The sequence below is a fragment of the Carcharhinus amblyrhynchos genome, chromosome 5 (assembly GCF_965287045.1).
Source record: "Carcharhinus amblyrhynchos chromosome 5, sCarAmb.v2.hapA, whole genome shotgun sequence".
NCBI lineage: Eukaryota > Metazoa > Chordata > Chondrichthyes > Carcharhiniformes > Carcharhinidae > Carcharhinus > Carcharhinus amblyrhynchos.
The window spans coordinates 46,634,790-46,660,076 of record NC_137328.1 but is presented as its reverse complement, the minus strand read 5'-3'; the positions used below and the strand labels follow the sequence as shown (position 1 = coordinate 46,660,076).

Genomic DNA, 25,287 nt, shown 5'->3' with positions numbered 1-25,287 from the left:
GTGAAAATAATCTCTCCCTCAATGTCAACCAAATGAAGGCGATTGTCATCGACTTCAGGAAGTATAAAGGAGAACATGCCCCTGTCTACATAAACAGGGACGAAGTAGAAAGGGTTGGGAGCTTCAAATTTTTAGGTGTCCAGATCACCAACAACCTGTCCTGGTTCCCTCATGCTGATACTATAGTTACGTGAGCCCACCAACGCTGCTACTTTCTGAGAAGACTAAGGAAATTTGGCATGTCAACTATGACCCTTTCCAACTTTCACAGATGCACCATTGAAGGAATTCTTTCTGGTTGTATCACAGCTTGGTATGGCTACTGCTCTGCCCAAGACTGCAAGAAACTACAAAATGTAGCCCAATCCGTAACGCAAACCAGCCTCCCATTCATTGAGTCTGTCTACAATCCCACTGCCTCAGCAAAACAGCCAGCATAATTAAGGAACCCCATGCACCCCAGACTTTCTCTCTTCTACCTTCTTCCACTGGGAAAAAGATACAAAAGCCTGAGGACATGTACCAACCGACTCAAGAACAGCTTCTTCCTTGCTGCCATCAGGCTTTTGAATGGACCTAACTTGCGTTAAGTTGATCTTTGTCTACATCCTGGTTATAATTGTAACACGACGTTCTTCACTCTTCATTTCCTTCTCTGTGAACGGTATGCTTTGTTTGTGTAGCATGCAAGCAACAATACTTTTCATTGTATGTTAATACATGTGACAATAAGTCAGACCAAATTTTGGATTTCAGTATGAGAGCATAGTGAGTCAAGCATTCTTAAAGGGAGCATCAACCAGGAGATAATAGAACTTAATGAGGTTAAATCATTTTTAACAGAGTTTAGAGAGCAGCTTTCATCACTCTGTGTCAGCTGAAATAATGATATTGAGAAGGTAATGACATTTTCTGTTTCTCTATTCAGACACTGATGAATGCCAGACACCAGGAATCTGTATGAATGGTCGCTGCATCAACACTGAAGGCTCTTTCAGGTGTGAGTGCCCCCCGGGCCTCGCTATTGGTGTGGATGGGCGGGTTTGTGTCGGTAAGAGAGACTATATAATTCCTGACATTGACCTGAGGAAGAACTGTCATTCCTGTCATTCTCAATTTGTTCTTTAATAATATGCCAGAGCTCTCCCTGCTTCAGAATTCAAATTGTTTCACAAGCATTTTAGAATCCCTTGAGTTTTGGTTTAGACCAGTTGAATATAATCAGATCTATGCATTCTGGAAAAATGCAGAACTGAAATAAATGAAAAAGTCATTAAAGTAGTTATATCATATAAAATATACTCAAGAAGTTAGAAGTTAATATCCAGGAGTCTTATAAATATCTGGCATACTGAAGAATTCCTTTCTTGTAAAATCATCGCTATTGATAAATTTTTTAAAAAAATTGTCAGTTGTTTATGGACTTCCCATTTTCAGCTTCCTATAATTAATACCAAAAAGCTTAAAACTAGTGATGGACCCCCAATTCTAAATCATTAAAGAAATCTACAAGATCTTGTAAGTGTTGTTCATCTTGCTTTGTGTATTATCATGTAATCATTTTGGAGTTGGTTACACTGACACATAGTGTCCAAAATGTATCTTTTCATAAGATTTCAGAAACTGGATCAGCTTGTGCTTCAGCTACAAATGAACTTGTGCTATCAGGCATATAAGAGTCAGAAGATGTTTATCATCAAATTCTTGAAAACAGATCTTCCTTTTGTTCTCCTGATAATATGAAAGGTAAGCACAGTAAAAAGTCTGACAACACCAGGTTTTAGTCCAACCGATTTATTTGATAATAGACTCACAAGCTTTCGGGGTTAGCCCCTTCGTCAGGTGAATGGAGAGATCTGGCCTCAGACAGAGCATATAAAGCACAGACAGTTTAGAGATTACTGATTAGAATGCGAATCCTTACACCTAACCTGCTGCTCAAGACCTGAAGTGGCCGACAATGTGAGTGGAAGGAGCACTGATCACAGGTTAAAGATATGTGTATTGTCTCCAGACAGTACAGTAAGTGAGGTTTTGCAAACCCAGGCAAGTCACGGGGGTTACAGATAGTGCGACATGAACCCAAGATCCCTGTTGAGACCGTCCTCATGTGTGCGGAACTTGGCTATCAGTCTCTGTTCAGCGACTCTGCGTTGTCATGTGTGGTGAAGGCCGCCTTGGAGAATGCTTACCCGAAGGTCAGAGGCTGAATGCTCGTGACCACTGAAGTGTTCGCCAACAGGAAGGGAACAGTCTTGCCTGGTGATTGTTGAGCGATGTTCATTCATCCGTTGTCGTAGCGTCTGCATGGTCTCCCCAATGTACCATGCTTCGGGACATCCTTTCTTGCAACGTATCAGGTAGACAATGTTGGCCGAGTTGCAAGAGTATTTACCATGTACCTGGTGGATGGTATTCTCACGTGTGATGATGGTATCCATGTCGATGATCCGGCATGTCTTGCAGAGGTTGCTGTGGCAGGGTTGTGTGGTATTGTGGTCACTGTTCTCCTGAAGGCTGGGTAGTTTGCTGCGAACAATGGTCTGTTTGAGGTTGTGTGGTTGTCTGAAGGCAAGAAGTGGGGGTGTGGGGATAGCCCTGGCGAGATGTTCGTCTTCATCAATGATATGTTGAAGACTCCGGAGAAGATGTCGTAGCTTCTCCGCTCCGGGGAAGAACTGGACAACGAAGGGTACTCTGTCCACTGTGTCCCATGTTTGCCTTCTGAGGAGATCGGTGCGGTTTTTCGCTGTGGCGCATCGGAACTGTTGATCTATGAGTCGAGCGCCATATTCTGTTCTTATGAGGGCATCTTTCAGGGTCTGGAGGTGTCTGTCACGATCCTCCTCATCTGAGCAAATCCTGTGTATACGGAGGGCTTGTCCATAGGGAATGGTAAATACTCTTGCAACATCTTGGGTTCATGTCGCACTATCTGTAACCCCCGTGACTTGCCTGGGTTTGCAAAACCTCACTTACTGTACTGTCTGGAGACAATACACATATCTTTAACCTGTGATCAGTGCTCCTTCCACTCACATTGTCAGCCACTTCAGGTCTTGAACAGCAGGTTAGGTGTAAGGATTCGCATTCTAATCAGTAATCTCTAAACTGTCTGTGCTTTATATGCTCTGTCTGAGGCCAGAACTCTCCATTCACCTGACGAAGGGGCTAACCCCGAAAGCTTGTGAGTCTAGTATCAAATAAATCGGTTGGACTAAAACCTGGTGTTGTCAGACTTTTTACTGTGTTTACGCCAGTCCAATGCCGGCATACCCACAATATGAAAGGTGGCAGCAGACAGAACAAGTCCACTGCAATTTAATAATGAGCATTGTCTCTGAACTGTCTTAGGAGCCGAACCTTTACCAAAACTGATGACATTGGAATCCTTTTCTGATTGTCTTGAGTGGGTTGCATTACAAAAAGCCATTATTCAACGGGCAGGATTTTTCAGCCTCACTTGCCCCAAAACTGGAAAATCCCACCCATGGTCAATGGCCCTTTCCATGGTCCGCCCCTCGCCTGCTCCAATTCCCATGGCAGGCAGGACAGTAAAATTAGTTCCATTATCTCTCTGTATGTTGCCCCTTTGATACTCCCACACTATTATCAGCATTCAATGGAAGAGCATTTATTTCTAGGAACCCTTTGGTTGACAATGCAAAGCCTGAAAACAAACACAACATGTAAAACAAGAGGGTTAGCTGGGAATGTAGCACACTTCATGAAGATTGCAATAATATTTGAAGAATGCTTTAATTTTCCCCAAAGTGTTGTATAGAGCTGTAAAAGTTGAACCAGATGTCTAATAGGTACAAAGGTCAGACTCTTAGGGAACGTCAGGAGCTTTACCATTCTCCCAATAGAATGTTTTGCTCTACTGTGAATTAGTTAAAGCCTTATTTCTCAACACACTGCTTGACCTATAATGCTTGACACAAACTGTAAAGATAAATCCATTAAAATCCACTGCTAGCTTCCAGTATATAGAAGAGACTATTTTACGTGACATGTTCTCAGCGTGCATTTGAAAGTATCAGTGGTGTTAACATTTTCCACACTGTGCTACAAATGTTCTGTCGTTTAATTGTTTTTTTCAAAAAGCCAAGAATGAACAGGAAGAAATAAGTAATTGAAAAGTTTGGTTCTGTTTAAATGATCAGTAGTTTTGGAAGAGTTGGAGTCTAGTCTAATACTGTAAGCTAAACAATGTTTTCACTGGTATTTCAGAGACAAAATACCAAATGACAGATCGGTGAAGTATTTGCATTTCAAGTACCAGGTTTAGGCAAGTGCTGTGTATTTAAAGCTACTCATTTGTCCTTCTGACACCACAGATGATCCCAGCCTGTAGTGTGCTAGTTGTGTCTTGATGACTAGCACACTGAATAGGGCCTTCTTTGAGAAACATTTTTAACTTTCAAAAAAAGTTTCCTGACTCAAATTCCAGACAATGTGAACAACATCCAAGGTCTGTGAATGCTTCTTTATAGTGTGTTTTCTTTTATCGTTTTAGACACCCATATGCGCAGCACATGCTATGGAGGAATTAAGAAGGGACTGTGTGTCCGTGCATTCCATGGGGCGGTGACAAAGTCAGAGTGTTGCTGTGCAAGTGCAGATAATGGGTTTGGAGAGCCGTGTCAGCCTTGTCCAGCCAAAAACTCAGGTACATTTTCATTTTGACAGGAGGCCAAAGCAGGAAGGTTTAGAAAGATGGGAAAAATACAGTTATGTTTCATTCCAACACCAATGACTGTACTTAAAAAGGGTTTTAATAGGTACAGAATATTAAACACTGGCTTTATGGTACAAATGTCCTTTATGTTTTCTTTGTTTTTTACATAATGTATTAATTTCCATCCGTTTTGTTTCCATTTTCTGGTTTCTGAGGAAATCTAGAAAATAGTTGTAATCAGCTGTATTAATAACTAATTTTTAATGCTGTGTCAGTAGGACCAGGAACTCTAAAGGAAGGGTGTCTGTTTTTGCTAATCCACTGTGAATTATGATTGGTTTCCTTGAACAGGACCCCAGGCTTTTACAGGATTTTTGTAGAAACTTGATAGGTGACATATTCAAGCTGTCAGTTCTCTTCAGACTTTCTAGGAATCATCATAATGGAGGTTAACTAGCACAAAATCAGCAATAGCAAATCAGTAATCAGTTTAATGCTCTGAATGGTTTTTCATCTTGTTGACTTCCAGAAGAAAGAAAATCAAGCAAATGTGAAATAGGTTGCCAGTTCACTATCATCTGTTTTGTGCTACCAAGCGAAACCATTTCTATCATCTGTGTCTTTCCTCCAGCCTGCAAACAATGGCTTTTCACACATGTCATTAAACATTCATAAAACATTTTAACCAATTTGCCCTCTACATATGCTGAATTGATTTAAAACAGAATAAGTGGCCCCATCCAAATGTTGGTACCGTGTTCATTCAGTAGTGAAAATATCCATCAACTTATTAATCATTTAATTCTAGAAGTGCCTGAGGCTCAATCTAATTTTCACCTGAGCATCTGTTTACATCAATTTTCTTGGTTTCTGCCACACCTGTGCCAATTAATCCAAGAATTAAATTTAAATATGGATCTTTTGGGAAAAGTCTTTCTCTAGCTTATCTATTAGAACATACTTTTCTGAAGCAACTCAATGCCTACAGTAATATTAAGCCACCAAGAAGCACCCAATATTCATCCCTGAGCATTGTGTTAGTGAATCTCAAATCAAGCAGCAGAGGGATTGTAAAGCCTAGCTTCAGTATCATTGTGCTGAAGAAGGGAACTCAGCCAAGATGCCCTCCTTCTGATTACTAAGAAACAATTTAACAATGTGTAGTATCTTTTGCAACCTCAGGGCATTCTGAAATGCTTTGCAGTCAGTGAATTACTTTCCAAGTGTAGTCAATATTATAATAAAAGAAAACTATCCAGTTACAGTTCTGATCCCAATGCACTGGATTGGTGCTCATCTGAGGATGAAGACAGAATGAGAATTATTGGCAATGCTGTTTGATGCTGTATAAATATCCAGTGGATTCATTTATGAAGAATAGGCACTTGTAATAATGTCACATGCTTTCTAATTTTGGACCTATGTTTTAAAGTTTTTCAAAATTCATAATTCAGATTTATTTCTACCTATTTATACAGCATTGACATTTTATTGTTGTCCTTTGTGTTGACTTAAATGTGCTGCCCGCAAATAAAAACCTGGTTCTATCTATTGAGTGAGCCTGTTGTGTCAATCGATAAGCTCAGGTCAACTTAATCAAAATCATTAAGATCCTGAGGGGTATTGACAGGGTGGTTTTGGACAGACTATTTCCTCTTGTCAGAGAATTTATAACTAGTGGTCTCTGTTTAAAAATAAGGGAACGCTCTTTAAAACAGGGAGGAGAAGAAATGCTTTCAACTCTCTTCCTCAAAAGGCAGTGAAAACAAAGTCTTTGAATATTTTTAAGGCAGAGCTGGATAGATTCTTGATTAACAAGGGGGAAAGGTTATTGGGGTAGGCAGGAATTTGGGGTTGAAGTTACAATCAGATCAGCCATTATCTTACTGAATGGCAGCGCTGTCTTGAGGGGCTGAATGGGGTCTACTCAAGCTCCTAATCTATATTTTCATAAGGCTGCTCTGGTTGTGGTCTCATCTCCACTTTCCTGTCTGCCCCCAACCCCCTGCCATAACCTCCGACTCACTTGTCTCACTCTGCCTTGAATAAATTTAGTGTATCCCACATTTAAGATACAAACTACAAATAATGATTTAATGTCTGTAATAGCATTTGCATTTCTGTATGTTTTATTTATATTGTCAGCATAACCATGTTTAAAACTCTGTCTCTATCAGCAATTTCATTATCAGATGAGCTTGGATTATTCTGGGGATTCCAGCTTTCCAAGTTTATGGTAATTAACTAATTTTTTGCTCTGCTTCTACAGCCGAATTCCAGGCCCTGTGTAGCAGTGGAATTGGTATCACAGCTGATGGAAGAGGTATACTGGAAAAATATTTTCACTTCCAAACAAAATAGGTCCTTGTTCTGCTAATTCTGTATTTTTGCAATTCTTGATCGTACTATCTGAGTAAAAGATTTCTCAGTGTTCAGAATTCAGCACTTTGGAGACATTAGTTCATTAAACAAATTCATAAGTACATTTTAAAGTCAATTCTGTTCAGCCCTTGTCTGGCAATCCTTTCAGAAATTGGTAACTACAGTAGAATAATGAGTTTTCCTGTTTTGTTTGATTAAAATTTGCAGATAGCAACTTTTATTATTTTGCTGATCACAGAGCAGGCTTCCCTTTCTTCAGTATTCAGTAGTTCACTAACTCTCAACTCTGTGCAAACTGGGACTTCCAAACATTAGCCACCAATTTATTCAACCCAGAATATGAAAGCAGATTTCATTTAAACATAGTTTCTTCGAAAGGGTGATTGAGCTGTGTTAAAATTTGTCTTGCAAACAAATCTATACAAAGTCTTGGAAAATAACAACATCATCTTGACATTATTGATTAAATTTATGACCAAGATTTTGCAGTCAATGTTGAATGAATAGTGCGCAAGGTTCATTATGCTTACATCTACCCAGAAATGTTTTGTGATTTTTTTGTTTTAAAAAACTTCTTTCATGGGATGTGGGCATAACTGGCTAGGCCAGCATTTATTGCCCATCCACAATTGCCCTTGAAAAGGTGATGGTGAGCACCTTCTTGAACTGCTACGATCCATATGTTGTAAGAACATCCACGGTGCTATTAGAGAGGGGTTCCAGGATTTGACCCAGTGATAGTGAAGGAATGGCGATACAATTCCAAGTCAGGATAGTGTGTGTCTTCAAAGGTAACTTGCAGGTGGTGGTGTTCCCGTGCAAATGTTGGCCTTGACCTTTTAGATGTGAGAAGAGATTTCATGATTGTAAGGTGCTGTCAAAGGCAAAATTGTTGCAATTCATTTTGCAGATGGTACAAACTGCTTCGGTGGTGGAGAGAGTGAATGTTTAAGGTGATGGGTGAGGTGATAATCAGGTAGACTGCTTTGTCCTGGATGGTGTTGAGCTTCTTAAGTGTAGTAGGAGGTGCACTCATTCAGGCAAGTAGAGAGTTTTCAATCACATTCCTGATATATGTCTTGTAGATCGTGGACAGACTTTGAGGAGTGAGTTGGTGATTTATTCAAAGCAGAATTTCCAGTCTCTGACCTGTTCTTGTAACCACAGTGTTTGTATGGCTAGTCCAGTCAGTCTCTGGCCAATGATAATCTCCAGGATGTTGATAGTGGAGAATTCAGCAATGGAATTGAAAGTCACGAGGAGATGATTAGGCTCTACCTTTTTGGAAATGACCTTTGCCTTGGATCTACGTAAGTGTAAATGTTACTTGCCACTTATCATCCCAATTCTGAATGCTGTCAATTCTTGCTGCATGAGACATGGACTGCTTCAGTGTCTGAGGAGTCGCAAATGATGCTGCATATTGTGCAATCATCACTGAATACCCCGCTTCTGACCTTACCATGGAAGGAAGGTAATTGGTAAAGCAGCTGAAGATGTTTGGGCCTGGATACCATCTTGAGGAACTCCTGCAGCAAAGTTCTGGGACTGCAATGATTGACCGCTAATAGCCACAACCATCTTCCTTTGAACTAGGTATCACTCCAACAAGCGGAGTGTTTCCCCCTGATTCCTATTGACTCTTTTTCTGGGGCACTTGTTTACCACATTTCGACGAATGTTGCTTTAATGTCAAAGGCACTCTAACCTCAGCTCTTCAATTCAGCTTTTTTGCCCATTTTTGGACCAAAACTATAATTAGATTAGAAGCTGAATACCCTAGAGGAACCGAAACTGAAAGTCATGGAGCAGGTTGTTGCTAAATGCTGCTTGATAGCACTGACAATGACACCTATCATCACTTTGCTGGTGATCAAGAGTAAATTGATGGCATAGCAGTTGGCGGGTTTGGAGTTATCCTCCTTTTTGTGTACAGCACATATCTGGGTAATTTTTTACCTTGCCAAGTAGATGCCAGTGTTGTAGCTGTATTAGAACAGCTTGGTTAGGAGGCATGGCTGGTACTGGAGCACATTAGTTCTATTGCCAGAATGTTACTGGGGCCCATAGCTTTGCAGTATCTAGTGCTTTCAGCTGTTTCTTAATATCACATGGAATGAATCAAATTGGCTAAGGATGACATGTGTCCTGCTGGGGACAACAGAAGGAGTCTGAAATGGATCATCCACTCAGCATGTGTGGCTGAAGATTTTTGCAACCTTACCTTTTGCACTGATGTGCTGGGCTCCCTCACCATTGAGGATGGGGATATTTGTGAAGTTTCCTCCCCTCTTGATTATTTAATTATTCCAGTACTGTTCACAACTAGATGTGGCAGGACTACAGAGCTTAGATGTGACCTGTTGGCTTGGATTTCTTAGCTCTGACTATCACATGCTGCTTCATTAGTTTGGTATGCAAGTTGTCCTGCATTGTAGCTTCACTGAGTTGACATCTTGTTTTTAGGTGTGCCTGATGCTGCTCCTTGTATGTCCTCCTGCCCTGTTCATTGAACCAAGGTTAATCCCCCAGTTTGATAGTATTAGTAGAGTGGGAGATGTGCTGTGCCACGACATTGCAGATCGTGGTTGAATAAAATTCTGCTGTGACTGAGACATCACACAACTCCAGTTTTGAGTTGCAAGATCTGTTTGAAATTTATCCCATTTAACATGGTGGTAGTGCCACACCACATGGTGGAGGATTTCCTCAGTGTGAAGACGGGACTTCAGCTCCGTAACACCAGTGTGGTAGTCACGCCTATAGAAATTCAGCATGTGTGGCTGAAGGTAGATGTATTGATGGATGCATCTGGTGAGAATCATAGGATCGTAGAACCCTTCAGTGCAGAAAGAGGCCCTTCGGCCCATCGAATCTGCACCGAACACAATCCTACCCACTAATCCCTCTAATTTATGCATCCCTGGACACTAAGGGGCAATTTCTTAGCATGGCCAATCAACCTAACCCACACATCTTTGGACTGTAGGAGAAAACTGGAGTACCCAGAGGAAACCCACGCTGACATGAGGAGAATGTTCAAACTCCACACAGACAGTGACCCGAGCCGGGAATTGAACCCAGGACCCTGGAGCTGTGAAGCAGCAGTGCTAACCACTGTGCTATCGTGCTGCCCCAAAGAAGAAGCTGTGGCGTTTTTTTTTCTTTTTTTTAACTCACTAACTTATGGTAATTAGAAATCAATCTTCGTGTTGTGCCCCCCGCAGGGAATTTTGGAACCTAGGGAGCAGAGCAAGCAACAGCATGTTTCCTCAGCCAATCAGATTGAGTAATCCAATAGAAACACATAGGTTCTGATCTTAGATCCAAAGTATGTTCCAGGTAGGAAGGTGAAGTTAGCAGCTTTGCTGAACATCCTACTCTGTAGGCTTCTGATTTACGGTGGTGACTAGTGGTAAAGTACTGCAACTTCACAGCCATATTATGTTTAATACCAAATCACTCAGCAAAACACTAGCATAACCAAGGTTGTGGAGGAGGACAAATTGGACAGCAGCTTCCTGATTTCCGCATTTAACTGGCTGCAGGAAGTTGCTATCCAACTCAATCCCACATGCTAATAGCCTCACTATTGTCCCTGTTGCAAATTCCAGGCTAAATAGTCTACAACTCAATATTCAAAATCACTTAATTCAAATAATCTGATTATTCCACCTTTATTTTGGCAGAAAATTCTTTCTTCCTGTTCTTACTTATGTTGCTTAATTAAAATTATTGGCACTTTTTTTATTACACACAAAGCAGTGTGAAATTATGAACTCTCTTCTGCCCCATGGTAATAGTGTTGTATTTATTTACACATTTGGGATTCATTATGAAAATTGCAACATTTTTTTAAACAAGCTGAATTAAAATGATGATATTTCCTAAAACATTGACCGCACAAGGCAAATAATTGATGTTTAACTGGAAGACATGATTCCTCTGTCATCATTGCACTAATCATACTGATTTATGGGCAGCATTGCTGTCTCCCTTTCCTGCTGGCTGTATTGTGTTTATACTTGGTTTAGCCTAGGTATGCTGATGTTGGCTGGGATTTTTGATCCCGCCAGCGGGAAGGGCCTTAATATCCTGGCCGTTGTTTCTTCTAATAAATTGTAAGTCCTGCAAACTCCAGATTGTAAGTACAGATTGCTACCATGTTTTGGAGTTACATGATCCCCAATGGCTTATTTTGTATACGAGCCATGTGGTATGATACTGAGTCACACAGCCGAGGAAAGCCCCAGATTTCATCTCCAGGTTTTGTGGAGTTAGATGGGCAAAACTAAAACTGGAATGCAAGCACTGTGATTGGCTTCAATGGCTCTAGGCTTTTTCTAAATTCCTGAGTGCAAACATTTCAATTCTCTTTACCGCTTCCTATTATGTGGGGCTGGTGGTGAACAATACCTAAATTAATTTACCACTTAATTGAATGGTGTGTTTACATGGTAACACACTGAGCTACTGGGCCATTCACACACTTGTGCTGTACAAGATTTTGTTTTTACTAGATCCTGTTTAAAATCATCCCATTTGAATACTAGTTACACATAATGGCAGTCTTAATGTCCCTCCCCAAGCTCCAGTTACAAGACTGTAACCCACATATATCTTGGAGAAATGTTAGCATTTCAGTCTATAGAGATATGAAAAAAACAATTCGGACCAGTACTCTTGTTTCCCAGTTTGTACTTTTTTTTCACTGTGGGAGGGTTCATCAACCTTCCAGTCAAGTGAAGTATTATGAAAACTTTCACACCTAAAGTATTTGTCAACTAAACAGTTCATATTTTCTTAAACCTCAATTTAAATAGTGAAAATCAACTCGAGAGCTGAGCTTTAGAAAGGTTCTGTTTCCTAGTGAAATTACTGAGAAATCAATAACAATTGGTTGTCACATGGCTCCTTAAGGCCATGAAAGTCACGTTATTTGGAGTTACCAGAATCAGTTCAGGATCACCATCCCAGTTAACTTATCTTACTATTTGTGCCAAAATTTCATCTCCCATCAAGCTCCCGATGTTCAAACACACAGATATCAAATGTCCTATTCTGAATAAATTACAATGCTGTTAAACATCCTTGCTGTCCTACCAGTTGAGTTCATGTGCCCTGTTGCCCAGGAGCTCTTTACTGGGCCAGGAATAGAACTTAGTAATATTTACCCAGTAATGTAATGGGCGGCATGGTGACAGAGTGGTTAGCACTGCTACCTCACAGTGCCAGGGACCTGATTTTGATTCCTGGCTTGGGTCTCTATCTGTGCGAAGTCTGCATGTTCTCCTTGTGTCTGTGTGGGTCTCCTCCATGTGCTCCAGTTTCCTCCCACAGTCTGAAAGATGTGCTGGTTAGGTGTATTGGCCATGCTAAATTCTCCCTCTGTCCCCAAACAGGTGCCAGAGTGTGACAACTAGGTGATTTTCACAGTAACTTCATTATAGTGATAATGTAAGCCTACTTGTGGCACTATTAAATAAACTTAAAATGGCCCCAAGAATTTGAATTCAGGGTTTTTTCCTGTGGCTGAATGAAATAAAGGTTTACCTGGCTGCGTAGGATCATTTGTTGTTTAGAATTTAGAAGGTCAATTTACCTAGACTTGGTCTTCACTTTTCAATTTACTGCATTAAAGAATAGAAGTCAGTGCTCCAGATGTTTATGTGTAGGGGCATTTTCTGAGTTCATGTCACATATATTGGAAAATTGCAGATATAAAGCCTGCAATTTTTCATCTTGACATTTTAATGAATAGAAGATCAAGGGACATGCAACCTTGATTTGCAAATATGCACTGCCAACAGATGCTCTAAACATGAGCACAAGCTTTTAAAGTTTTTAACTTTAACTTTTAAAGTTGGGCCTGTGGATGGTGTTCATAAAAGTAAATCCTGTTGAGTATAACATCATATTCACCACAGGGCAAATGTTAGTTGACTAAAACAATATTGAATTTTTACAAGTGTTTCTCATGCAGAAATCATTTAAGTATTTACTTTTGTGTTGTTCTTTGGTGAATAGATATTAATGAATGCGCTCTGGATCCGGAAATTTGCCCCAATGGAATATGCGAAAATCTTCGAGCCAGCTACCGCTGTATCTGTAACACTGGCTATGAGTCTGACCTAAGCGGGAAGAATTGTGTGGGTAAGTCAGGCTGTGAATGTTTAATTTAACCACAGAGGAGCTTTTTTTTTTCTTGTTGTTCCCTCTACCCCCCCGCTGCAGGAAATCACTTATCACTGGCCAGCCTAGCTTTTAGGGTTTGGAGCAACCAAACTTCAAATGGAGGTCATTCACTGTAAATCATTTGTGTGAAAGCTGTGCGATTTAAAAAAAATTCCAAGTGCTGTGTAAAGCAGCAGGGGAAAAGTCACTTAACATTTTATGTAAGATTGTGGAGTTGCAAATGAGCTGGAACTAACATTCCAAATATCATGCTTTGATCATTCCAAAAAATTTGGAAATCAGAATTTGCGAATGCACTTATGCTTCTCCCAGCTGTGATCTTATTTATGCCCCTATTCTCTGTTTGCTGCTCCCACTACACTTTTAGTAACCTCCTTGTCCCCTTTCCAGAATAGAAAACTTCAAACCTCACTGGCTGCCAATTTGATCTCTTTGCCAGCTGAAATGATCAGCAAAATTTAGACGTTGCTTTGCTGTGCTTTTGAACTTTTGAAAGGTGGAAAAAAAATTATCATTACCTTTGTCCTAAAATTGATGGAATCCCAGAATAAAGTGTGCGAATCCAGATTCAGGTTGCCATGGAAGTCTTCAACTGGACTACCAGAGACTTTGTGGCATTGTGGAATTCTGCTTCTGCTGCTGCACAGCTGGAGTAAATATAATCCCAGAGGTGTCTCTGAACTTGCTCTAAGTTCATTCTGTTGGGTTGTAAGATCTCAGGAGAGGTTCCTATAAATCATGAAAGACAAAAGGAAAGAAAATTGTGAATTACTTTAATCAAATCACAATGCAGCGAGTTCCATATTTTGTTTTTGAGAAGAAAGGCCTTTGTAACTGACTTAATTGGAGTTATTTTTAATAGCACATTTCTGTGCAGTGAGGTCAGAGAAAGCATTAGTGAAAATCTTTTCTTTCTTGCACATGTTTAACTCAAAAGAATTCTACATCTGTTTACCACGGAGCCTTGGGAGCCAAAGATCATTTGTGCCTTTGGCAAAAGAAAATCATTTCCACTGACATTTGTCAAAAATATTGTTTCTTCAAATATTCCTCAAGCTTTTCCTTTTTTTCAGTGCATTGCTCTGAAAGGCAGCTGCCAAGGTAACAACAGCCAAATACTCTAATGTCTATAAGTACATAAGGTATTTTATCTACTCTGCATCAGAGATTTGCAAATATCCAATATATTTAACCCTATCATAGATATATTCTGTTATGTGGTCACTAGTCTATGGTGAGTGAGTGCACATGCTGAATTCAATTTTTATTGCATGGAATTTCAACATTCTTGTTGCCTTTTGAAGGTTGCTGCTACCCAGCCTGTTTTCAGCAAAAACACAAAACCAGCGCCGTTGGCAATAAAGGATAAAGTTGTTTCCCATAATCAGGGTGATGGTAAATAAATAAATCAAATTTTGTTTTGGTAACCTGATTTCTCGGCTGGATAGTGGTTGAGACTGACGTTGAACTCCTATTCTCAAAATTGAGGATCGAGCAGTTTATGCCTCAGTAAGCAAGTCTCACATATATTGGAAAAATAGCATGGCGCCACATTGACATTTACTTTTTCCTGACAGCGGTTTATCTGTGCACAGGTAGGAATGGGTCCATTGAACCATAGAATCCCTACAGCGTAGAAGGAGGCCACTCGGCCCATCAAGTTGACAATGACTCTCCGAAAGAGCATATTACCCTTGCCCACCCCACTCCACCCCTCTGCCCTAACCCCGGAATCCTATGCATTTACAATAGGCCAGTCCACTTAACCTGCACGACTTTGGTTTGTGGGAGGAAACTGGAGCACCCAGAGGAAACCCACCAAGACACAGTGAGAACTTGCAAACACCGCACAGACAGTGATCCAAGGCCAGAATCGAACTTGGGTCCCTGAAATGTGCTAACCACTGTGCCACCGTGCCACCAATTGTACATCTACAATAACTGAATTCTGTGCACTTTTGTTATTGAAATTAGCAAAATTATGTTGAACTCTGACAAGGTACTGTGTACTGTGGATCATTTTATATCCTATACAAAGCAGTATCATTAAATTATTAGAAGTTAGTGTCAAGCATCATGTTATAATTAGTACCAAAATGTCACATTGATTATAGCAAATAGCTCATTAAAGCACATAACTCAATAAAATAAGAGAACACATAGCTTTGGTTTCTGAGGGCTACATTGTAATGAAGAGGATTAAATGACATTGTTCTCTTTTTTGATCAATCCCTACCTTGTCTGGTTGACTAAGTTTTAAATTATAGCATAATTAACATATATAGCAATGGACAACAACAAGTGTTATTTAATCTATGCAGCCCCATTTAGAAATAATACATATAAATATTTAAATTACTGGTTGATTAATATGGAAATTTGATTTGATGGCATTAATAGATGATCATGAATGTAAATGCAAAATGTTGCCAACCTTTTGTACCAAATGTACTAGATATAGGTTGATATGTTTCAATTTGTTATTAATTATTCAGTGAAGGTTCACTGCTTTCTTGAATAGTTTTTTATTCTCTGTGATTTGTACCATTCTTGTCTTCTAGACATTGATGAATGTGCAGTTAACAGGCTCCTTTGTGATAATGGGCTTTGTCGGAACACACCTGGAAGCTACACCTGCAATTGCCCAAAGGGCTACCTCTTCAAACCAGACTCTGAAATGTGTGAAGGTGAGGATATTAATGAATGCAGCCAATTGAAAATGACACCTAACCTTTTATAACCATTTAGCATCAAGAAATAACAAGCATGAGCTTTGTAAGGTGCCACCTGCCCAAATCAGTCACAGAAAGCCACCTTTACACTCTTAACAAACTAGCACACATTCCACAATCTCTGCTTTCCAGCAATATCAAAAAATGATTTTAATATTTAAAAACTGGTTTTGATTATTGGCTGTTATTTTTACAGACTGCATTTATTTGAGCAGAAACATAGGTTTTTTATCTGCTTGTAACCTGTTGGCAACCTATTACACGTATTTTTAACATCTTTAAGTCAGAAAACTTCTATACGTATATTTAGATTTTCTCATCAATCTGTATTTCCACCAACTACCAAATGTTACTATCCCAGTTGATGTTATAACTGGATGGAAGATCTCAGAATGGAACCCTGGCTCAAAAGACCACAATTTTTTCACTTTTTTATCAAACATGAAAGAACAGAGTCACAGGACTGCTAATTATTTTAATAAGAAAAAAAAACATGAAAATTTGGATTATAATACAATACACCTTTACTCCCCCTTTAGCTTAACAAATACATACAGGTTTTATGATTAACATGGATGACGAAGTACATTTGAAGCTACAATGGTTTCATTAGCACACAAAGTTCCTTTTAAGCGCATGAGATGATGGTGGTTTAGTCCACATTCCTCTCTGAACTCAAGTTAGTATCTGTGAATTTATGCACAGAATCCCCCCAGATAATTGTCCTATGAGAGTTTTCAAACTCTACGCCCAAAACATGCTTTAGAACCATCTCTCATAAAACTTTCACTAAGCAGTTGCATTCTGAAATCCATTCCATGTTTTCCAAAGGACTCTTTTGAAGAGAGTTTCCATTCCACTTCAAACAGTGAATCCACACCAGGTTTTACACCAACCCCTTCCGAATTTCTTTGTCTTGACTGCTTTTACACACATACATTCTGATATCCAGCCACCGATTGCTCTACAATTATTTCAACTAGCAACACATAAACTATAATAAGAGATTGCAAACCTTAAACCACTTCAGATATCTTTTTGACTTTGCACTAGCCAATTCTTTTTCAGTTCTATGACTTGAGTGAACAGCATCCTGTTCTCCTCTCAGATCCTCTTTGTTTCTTTAACTGGAAACATTTTTTCATTTCTCTAAGTAGCTGTCGGATTTCTAGCACTGGCTTTCTTAGCCATTACTCCATTCATATGGCTTTTCTTCCAGCAAAGCTGAGAATGTTGTTTTTTTTCACTCTCCAGTTGCTTGTTACCCTCTGCTCTGGCTTCCAAACAAAATAAAGAACAAAGAAAAGTTCTTCTTTCCTAAAAGGGCCTCTAGTTGTTAAGCAACGCCTGCAATTCTATTTACCATTCATGCCACAGCTTTCTCTAAGCACAAAGAATCCCACTGGAACTGAAAACAAGCCACACACACAAACAACTTTGTCTAGCATGAAATCTAATATAAATTTCTTCCAGTCATGGTTCTTCTCATCACAGAAACATTAAATTAAATCCATCTTTAACTATACCTTATTTCTAATGTTTACCAATGCAAATATAAAGCCCTTAAAACTACCTCTGGTTTCCTGACATAGAAGTGACAGTGGATGTTTGTCTACTTTTAATTGGCGATGTGATTTTAAGCAAGTCCTGCTGTACCAACTTCTAATTAATTCTATCTCTACCATTTCCTAACCATAAAAAAAAATCAGGTGGCAGAATAATTGAGTGCAACTACGTTCTGTTACAAACTTTGGGGAGAGTCAGCCAAGAGTTAGACAAATATGTCAGATAGGATAACTGTTCGCAGGGAAGTCACAAACAGCAGTGCACTGGCTCTTCCGCAAATTTATTTATGGAATTTGGCAATTTGGTTATAAATAAAAGATAATATTCGGGATGACAGATATGATTTCCCATTGGGCGGAATTTTCCAGCCCTTCCCACAGGCGCCAGGGTCCTTTGGTCCTGTGGAAGGTGACCACCCTGTGACAGGTTCCCTGTCAGAGCCGTGCAAAACACCATAGATATCGGTGGAACCAGAAGACGCCACTGGCCGCCAATGGTGAGCCATCTGCTGCCGGAAAACACTCTGCTGGCAGGTGGAGCAGGGATGCTGCTGGAGGGTTGGAAAATTCCACCGCCCCCCCATTGTGATTTCCCAACCATCACCAGCCCATCTCTGCAAACAAAACATTCCTTAATCATTAAAACTGTCTGCCTCAGAGGATTCAATGTGGTTACTACATTAAAGCACATTGAGATGATCCAATCTCCAACAGTTGAGTGTACAAGTATGCCACCTCATTTTGAGCTGTAAAGTTAGAGAGCAGAATAATCTCAGATTCAATCTGTGTTATGTGATAAATTAGCCAGAATGGTGCAAACCCTAATCCTAATATGAGCAGATGGGCGTAAATCTTCACAGCTTGCTGCTTTTGCCAACTGTTATTGAATGATATTTGCAGGGAAATGCAAGTGGTGGAAGTCTATCAAGAAGTTTGAGCTTTTAAGCTACCCTCCATTAAGTAACCTGTCGGCACCCTAAACTAGACTTTTTGATGCTCTACCACCCAAAACCGATATTATAGAGACCCAAAATAAAGGGTAAGAAGGCAAGAAGGACCACCGTCACAGAACAGCCCTAGCAAAATACCAGAAATCTCCTTCCACACCCTTCAGTGAGAAAGTGGGCCTGATGCTTCTTGGCTACCCAGCATGTAACTGATGGTGCAGAGCTAGATTGTGACCATCAGGCTTATTTTCCTACCTTCTGCCACTATTACCACAGGGGCTACCTGGGATGGGTATGCTCGATGAAGGACCGTTTGGAAACTGTGGTTCATGAGTAAACTCCTTGAGAAAAGGGAAGGGCAGAGGAAACATTTTGTGTTCCAAGTAGAATATTGTTGTTATCCACAGATGTTATTGTTTCATTAACAATTTTCTCAAGCTCTGCGAATCTTTGTTTCCCATGTAGTTGAATCACCAGGGCTGAATCAGAGCACTGTGGTTTGGGAAACTTGATTTTTTTTTTGTCTGGACAATAAATATTCTCCCAAATGGCATAACAGGACTAATTTAAAACAGATGTCCCATGATGTATACTTCCAGGGTAGCCATCATTTTGTAAGTGGTAAACCAAAAGGTACTTTTTCCTTTTTTCTCTGAGACATACAAGTGTAATTAGAGCTCTTATGCATGCACTAAAACCACTACTGAATTCCTAGTTTGAAACAGATACAGTATTCAGTCATAAGATGATGCCCGCTTGAGAACGGGAACTTAAGTGTTGTAACCTGTGTGGTCTAGGGTTCGGTAAGTTTGAATGGAAAACTATACTCCAATTGTACTTTTGGAAACTCAGTAGTAAATAAAGTTCATTTACAATTCTTGGGGCAGAAACTTCCTCCCCCTCAAAAAACTAAGTATCATTTGAGCGAGAATACTGAATATCCATGCCAGCCCATCAGGTACAATGAAGACTGCAATCGCCCCACACTTTTGCACACTGTGGGGGAGGGGAGAACGGGGACAGGACCTAAACACACCGGTGAGCCCAGTTGTAGAGTGCTAGGGCACCATTGCTTAAGGCACCCGATCTCTCAGTGCACTGGGTGACCTCCTCCCTCTCCCCTTGACATCTGGAACTCCCGCACCTCTCCCTCATCCACTCACGTCCCCCTCCCTGACGTGGGCTGTCAGCATCAGAGCCCTCCCAATCTGTTTCCCTGCCTGATTTCCAACATGTCTCCCTGTCATAGACCTCAGGCCCACCCCCTTGTCACTGGCCCGGCACCCTGGCATTGGCTAACTGGAAGGTCAAATGATCCCAGAAGCTGGGAAAATCTGGTGCCTTAACAGGCTGTGCATAATTAAATACTACTCTAAATATGCTAATCAGGCTCATGCCATTAGAAGACAATTGAGGACCGTTTGGGATCAGGCGTGGAACCAATTTTTAGGCCTACACGTTATTTTCCAGGATTGATGCAATCTGTGCCAGCTGCAACGAGCTTGATAAATTGACCTCAAGTTCCATTAGCCTTTGCTAAATGATTCAGTGTATACTAATACTGCAGCTTTTTATGATTAAACGGGATACATTTAATATTAAGTCAAGTAACTCACTAGAATCGTCTTTGATTCACTTAATTTGGAAGACAATTTCGATTTTTGCTTCTTTTTGAGGAGGAAGTTCTTGTACTTGTGCTGTATCATTGATGCCTTCTCCTCCCTATCTACTACTTTCCTCCTCTTGGCTGGCCAACTTGAGAGGTCAGATGCTTAAAATCATTCATCTCTGCTGAAGCTTCAAGCATTCAGTCCAATTCTCAGTCTAATGTGCCTCAAAATTAGTTTATAAGCAATTAAGAGATTATTGCTGGTGATAGAGCTGCTTTTAAGCACATCAATCAGTGATGCCCTATGTCGCTAAAATAATTTCATAGTTGCACTTGCAAATTCCCACAATAATGCAGATGTATTAAGATGTCACCTAAAAAAAGCTTGCACTCGAGGAACTGAAGCTGCATTATATTAAACATGAGGACAGTTTTTCAGTTTTATACAGGTCGGCAATCTGAAATTATTTAGAGCCGATGGCAAACTGTATTATTTCTTCTACAAATGTTAGCTAAATTTTCTGTTCTTACCTAAGGTACAATATATAGGCCAATAATGTGAAAGCACGAACCTGAGCAGCCATAGTAGATGTTCAGATCTCAAGTAACAGGGTACAGAGGAGTGAGGCCTTCTTTGGCCTGAATTTAACAGAGTCAGAATGATCCTAAAGCAATGTAAAAATGACAGGCAGAACCTGATTCTGGGATTTCCAACCCCTTTCCTGGCACCCTAATTTTTTGTTGGTCCAGGAGAAGGATGTGGGTACGGAACCCACAGCCTGAGCTCCAAACCTGGCAAGCTCTATTGTGTGGATAGGTATTCCCTAGTCCCTTGCGATTTTCATGGAATCAGACCATCTTTTGGATGACTTATAGTTCACACCCCCCTCTTTGACATCATGAACCATAATCTGGATTTGGGAATCTCTTGAATACTAAGTTCAAAAAGTGTTACCCATGCCTCCTCCCGTCCAGGCTTTTACTATGTCACCATGTCCCAATGCCAATTCATTCCCTCTCATTCCTCTCAATCACCACTTACGGATTCTCATACTGTCCATGCCAACTCATGACCCTTCCATGCCCATCACATAGCTGCATTTGGTTAAACCTATGGCCACCTAAGCCCTGTTACTAGGGTTAGCAGACTCAACTTTATCCTACACCACCTCCACAAATCAAAGATTGTAACAGTCGTGAGCCTTCCTATTATCTGGTGAGTCTAGAAATTTCCTGACTCAAGCTATTTGCCTCAGTAGTGAAAATACACCCTCAGTGCTTAATGTGAGGAGCACAGGGAAAATCAGAAGCACCTTGCTTTCTTGCCTGTGTTATTTACCCGCTATATTCAATTTTGCATGAATGATACCCAGTGGTAAAATCTGATACAATTCAAAAGGCCCTAGTTTTTACCCACTAGACTGTATGAGTGGGAATCAATGGCTTCATGTAGCGGCAGGCTTGTCTTTTCAGTACTTTTCCCTCAGAAGTTCCTGAAACTAATTTTTAAGACGTTTTATTAAAATTGTCATTTTTCTTTGTTTTGACTGCATGACTGTGTAAATCTGTAACAATATTTAAGAGCAGCTATTCTATTTCTCCAGATGTTGATGAATGTGAGAGCAGCCCTTGTGTCAATGGGGAGTGCAGGAACACAGTAGGTTCATTCTCATGTGAGTGCTCGACTGGTAGCAAACTGGATCCGAGCAGAACTGTCTGCATTGGTAAGATACAATTTCACTTTTACTCTAAGAACAGAGCTCAGAGGCCAAACTTAAAAGATTTCAGAGCTGAGAAAATAATTTAGTTTCCAGCCTTGTGTTTTTTTTAATAGATTTTCTTCTCAAATGATATTATATTCACGATTGTGTTATTAAAGTGTAAAGTTTGGGTATTTAGGTATTATCTGTGTCACAAATAAGTTGTCAGTTTTCTTCATTACACTTTTCATGCAAAAGTGCCATGCAAAAATAGGAATCGTTTCCTGACTGAGTTATGCAGCCTTTAATCTATCAAAGTATCGAAATAGTTTAAATAATCAAGTTAATGAATATAGGTTTGGACATTTCTGATAGAGTAATAAGCTCAGCAAAAGCAAACTATTACATTTGCAATGTAGAATTCACTTGATAGTTCTCCCTCATATCCAACAGAGCAGCAATTGTTCATCGGTAATGTGTATTTCCTTTCCAAAATCTGACTTATTTTCCTGAAACTATTCTCAGCCGTGCAAACTGAGAACTTGACACCTTGATATTCCAGCAGCACTGCAAACTTATTTTCTCACTTCTGAGCAGAAAGGTTCTGTGTATCATGGCTAAATGACATTATTAGTGAGGATTAACGTTGTTCCATTTTGTCTGGCATACTTTTAAAGCTGAGTCAGATTGTGTGCATTGGATCAAAATGGATTTTCGCGGAGCTGCAGATACTATTACAATTGTAGAATAGCAATGAGCAGGTAGCACAACAATGCACTGTGCTAATGGTCCAACCCACTAAAAATGCTCAAAGGACAAACACAAAAGATTTCAGAGTAGAGGAAATAATTTCATTTCTAATCTTGTGCCATTTTTGAATTGATTTGGTGGTCGTTTTCTTCTCAAAGGACATAATGTTTATGATGACCTTATTAAAGTGTAGGGTTTGTGCATTTAAGTCACAAATAAGTTAGTTTTCTTCGATACATTTTCCACAATTAGCCATGCAAAAATAGAAATCCTCTCCTGTCTGATTTATGCAGCCTTTAACTGTCAGATTGTTTAATCAATCAGTTAATGAATGTTGGTTTGGATGTTTCTCATAGAGTAATAAAATCAACAGTACTTAAGTGAGTCAGAAAAATATATTAAAATAGGTTGATTTTCCCTCTCTTTTTGAACTCCAAGCCCTAACTTTGCCAGCCAACTATTTCTGACAAAGACGCGGGAAATTTGTGAGTCACTAGGTATCATAATGAGTAAGCCATAGGAAACTGGTGAAACATATAGATTGGAAACAAGCTAAGGCAATGCTTGTATTCACTTCAAAGATCCCGCACAAACCACTTGGCTCCCAGACATGGATGCAGTAATAAGCATTTTCCCTTGGGTGATAGAACAGCGGTGGCATAGGGTTGAAGAGAGAGAATGTGGTAAGGGGAAGGGGATCTCAGCAAGAGGCTATAACCCATCAAGATTTTCAGGGAACAATTATCTCCTACCTGAAAGGAAAGTAAGGCGTGTAAGCTTACACCACTATGGCTTGTAAATCAAAAGAAATTATGAGATATGGGGATATTGGTATGTGAGAAGGGGGAGTAGGTACGAGAATACCATAATCTTTGATGGTTTCAGGCCCAACACTGGCCACAATCCCAATCTTGAGCATTTCAGTAGTGGTGAATATGGTCTTCTCTAGTGGGGTTAAAGGCATAACAACTGTGTTTTTTTTGTTGTTTCATGGGACGTGAGTATGCAAATTTGTTATAATGAGGTTCCTGAAGCTGAATGTTAGGATTCCCATTGTGTCACTGGAGAGGGACAGGGACAATCGGGAGGAGACTTCCCACCATTGTAAAACGATGTTTGAGCCTCTTATGGGAATTTCCACTCCCATCACCAAACCCACCTGAGAAGAACAGAAGTGGACGGAGCTAATGACTTTCCCATCTCCCGTTTTCATGTGATCTCGTGACATGGTGGACATAAAATGTCAACAAAATTGGAATTTACTGCGACGGTTTTTGTGGTTAATAGCTAGCATTCATCATCCAACCACCATTCACATGAAAAATGGCCACTTTGGTGAGATATCTGTGGAACTGTCTGCAGCAAAAAGGGCAGTATTTTCACGAGAGGAGGAGAAAAAGAGTGAATTTAATGTACTTTAGATTTCTATTTAATTATGAGTAATTTCCAGACAGCCCTCTGAAAGAATATGATGTTTAAAACAAAATAAAAAGTCTCACAACATCAGGGTAAAGTCCAACTGGTTTATTTAGAATCACTCACCTGATGAAAGAGCAGCCCCCCGAAAGCTCGTGATTCCAGATAAACCTGTTGGATTTTACCCTGGTGTTGTGAGACTTCTTATGGTCCCAGTCTAACACCAGCATCTCCACATCATTAAAACAAAATAGGTGGCAATCTGTATGCTGGATCCCAATCTTAGCTTTGCTAAGAGTGGTTTTTATGCACACATCAATCTTCCTTGGGGAGTAAAAAGATCATTAGATTGTGGCTGGGCCAATACATAAACATTGTCTGGCCAATAGATACCTTCTCTATAATTGAGAAAGAGGATATGTTGAGTTTACAGTCATTTTGGGACTAAGCTCAGGGAATTTTGAGATATTTGTCAGTAAAAATGACACAATATTCCTTGGTAATTATTCTAATCTCCTCACAATTTACAACAGACAGCGTGAAAGGAACTTGCTGGTTAAACATTCAGAACAGCCGCTGTGAGGTGAACATCAATGGAGCCACACTGAAGTCCGAATGCTGTGCCACTCTGGGCGCTGCATGGGGCAGCCCTTGTGAACGCTGTGAACTAGGTATTGAAACTGGTTGATCAAAGAAAAAAATTTACAATGATGAAAATGTATTGGAAGTTTAACTAAATTGATTGCGTAGAATTTTTGAAACATGGGTTACTTCATTAAGTCAGTTTCTTAGACTGGAAAAACAGGAATTTGAAATCAAACTTGTGTCAGGCATCACACTTTACTTTACAAAGGGATTCCTTCCTAATAAGTTGCTTAGTAACTTTAACCAAAATATTTCCTTACTTTTTAATTTTTTAGCATCTTCCACCTGCTTGAGAACTAACGTTTTCAATATTGGAAATGAATGCATTGACTATTTTTATGAAATTCCTTTGCTCTTTTAACGAATGTGTTTACCCAATTAAATTTGTTAATGTAATGAATTTTCCTTACCAATGAGTAGCATGATCCAGATGTCTATATTTACCTCTTCAAACGCCTCAATAATTTTACAGACCTCTATCATATCACGTCTCAGGACTCTCATTTCTGGAGAAAAGAACATCAACTGATTTTTTACTTGTAATCTCTCAGTTCTGGCATGATCCATGTAGTTTCTTTTGTGTTTTCTCCACTAATTTCATATCCTCTTTGTAATTTGGAGATCAGAACTGTGCGTGCTATTTCAAGCATGGTCTAACCAAAATT

General features: G+C 39.8%; 1 protein-coding gene across 1 annotated transcript in view; it reads left to right on the top strand.

Annotated features, from left to right (window-relative positions):
- The window catches only part of fbn2 (fibrillin 2), a 344,878-nt gene that overhangs the window by 191,122 nt on the left and 128,469 nt on the right, over window positions 1-25,287 (top strand). The window contains exons 15-21 of the mRNA XM_080188736.1: window positions 929-1,051; window positions 4,520-4,672; window positions 6,951-7,004; window positions 13,091-13,216; window positions 15,820-15,945; window positions 21,716-21,835; window positions 24,511-24,648. Coding sequence (XP_080044862.1) covers window positions 929-1,051; window positions 4,520-4,672; window positions 6,951-7,004; window positions 13,091-13,216; window positions 15,820-15,945; window positions 21,716-21,835; window positions 24,511-24,648 — 840 coding nt within the window. The remainder of the gene's footprint in view (window positions 1-928; window positions 1,052-4,519; window positions 4,673-6,950; window positions 7,005-13,090; window positions 13,217-15,819; window positions 15,946-21,715; window positions 21,836-24,510; window positions 24,649-25,287) is intronic.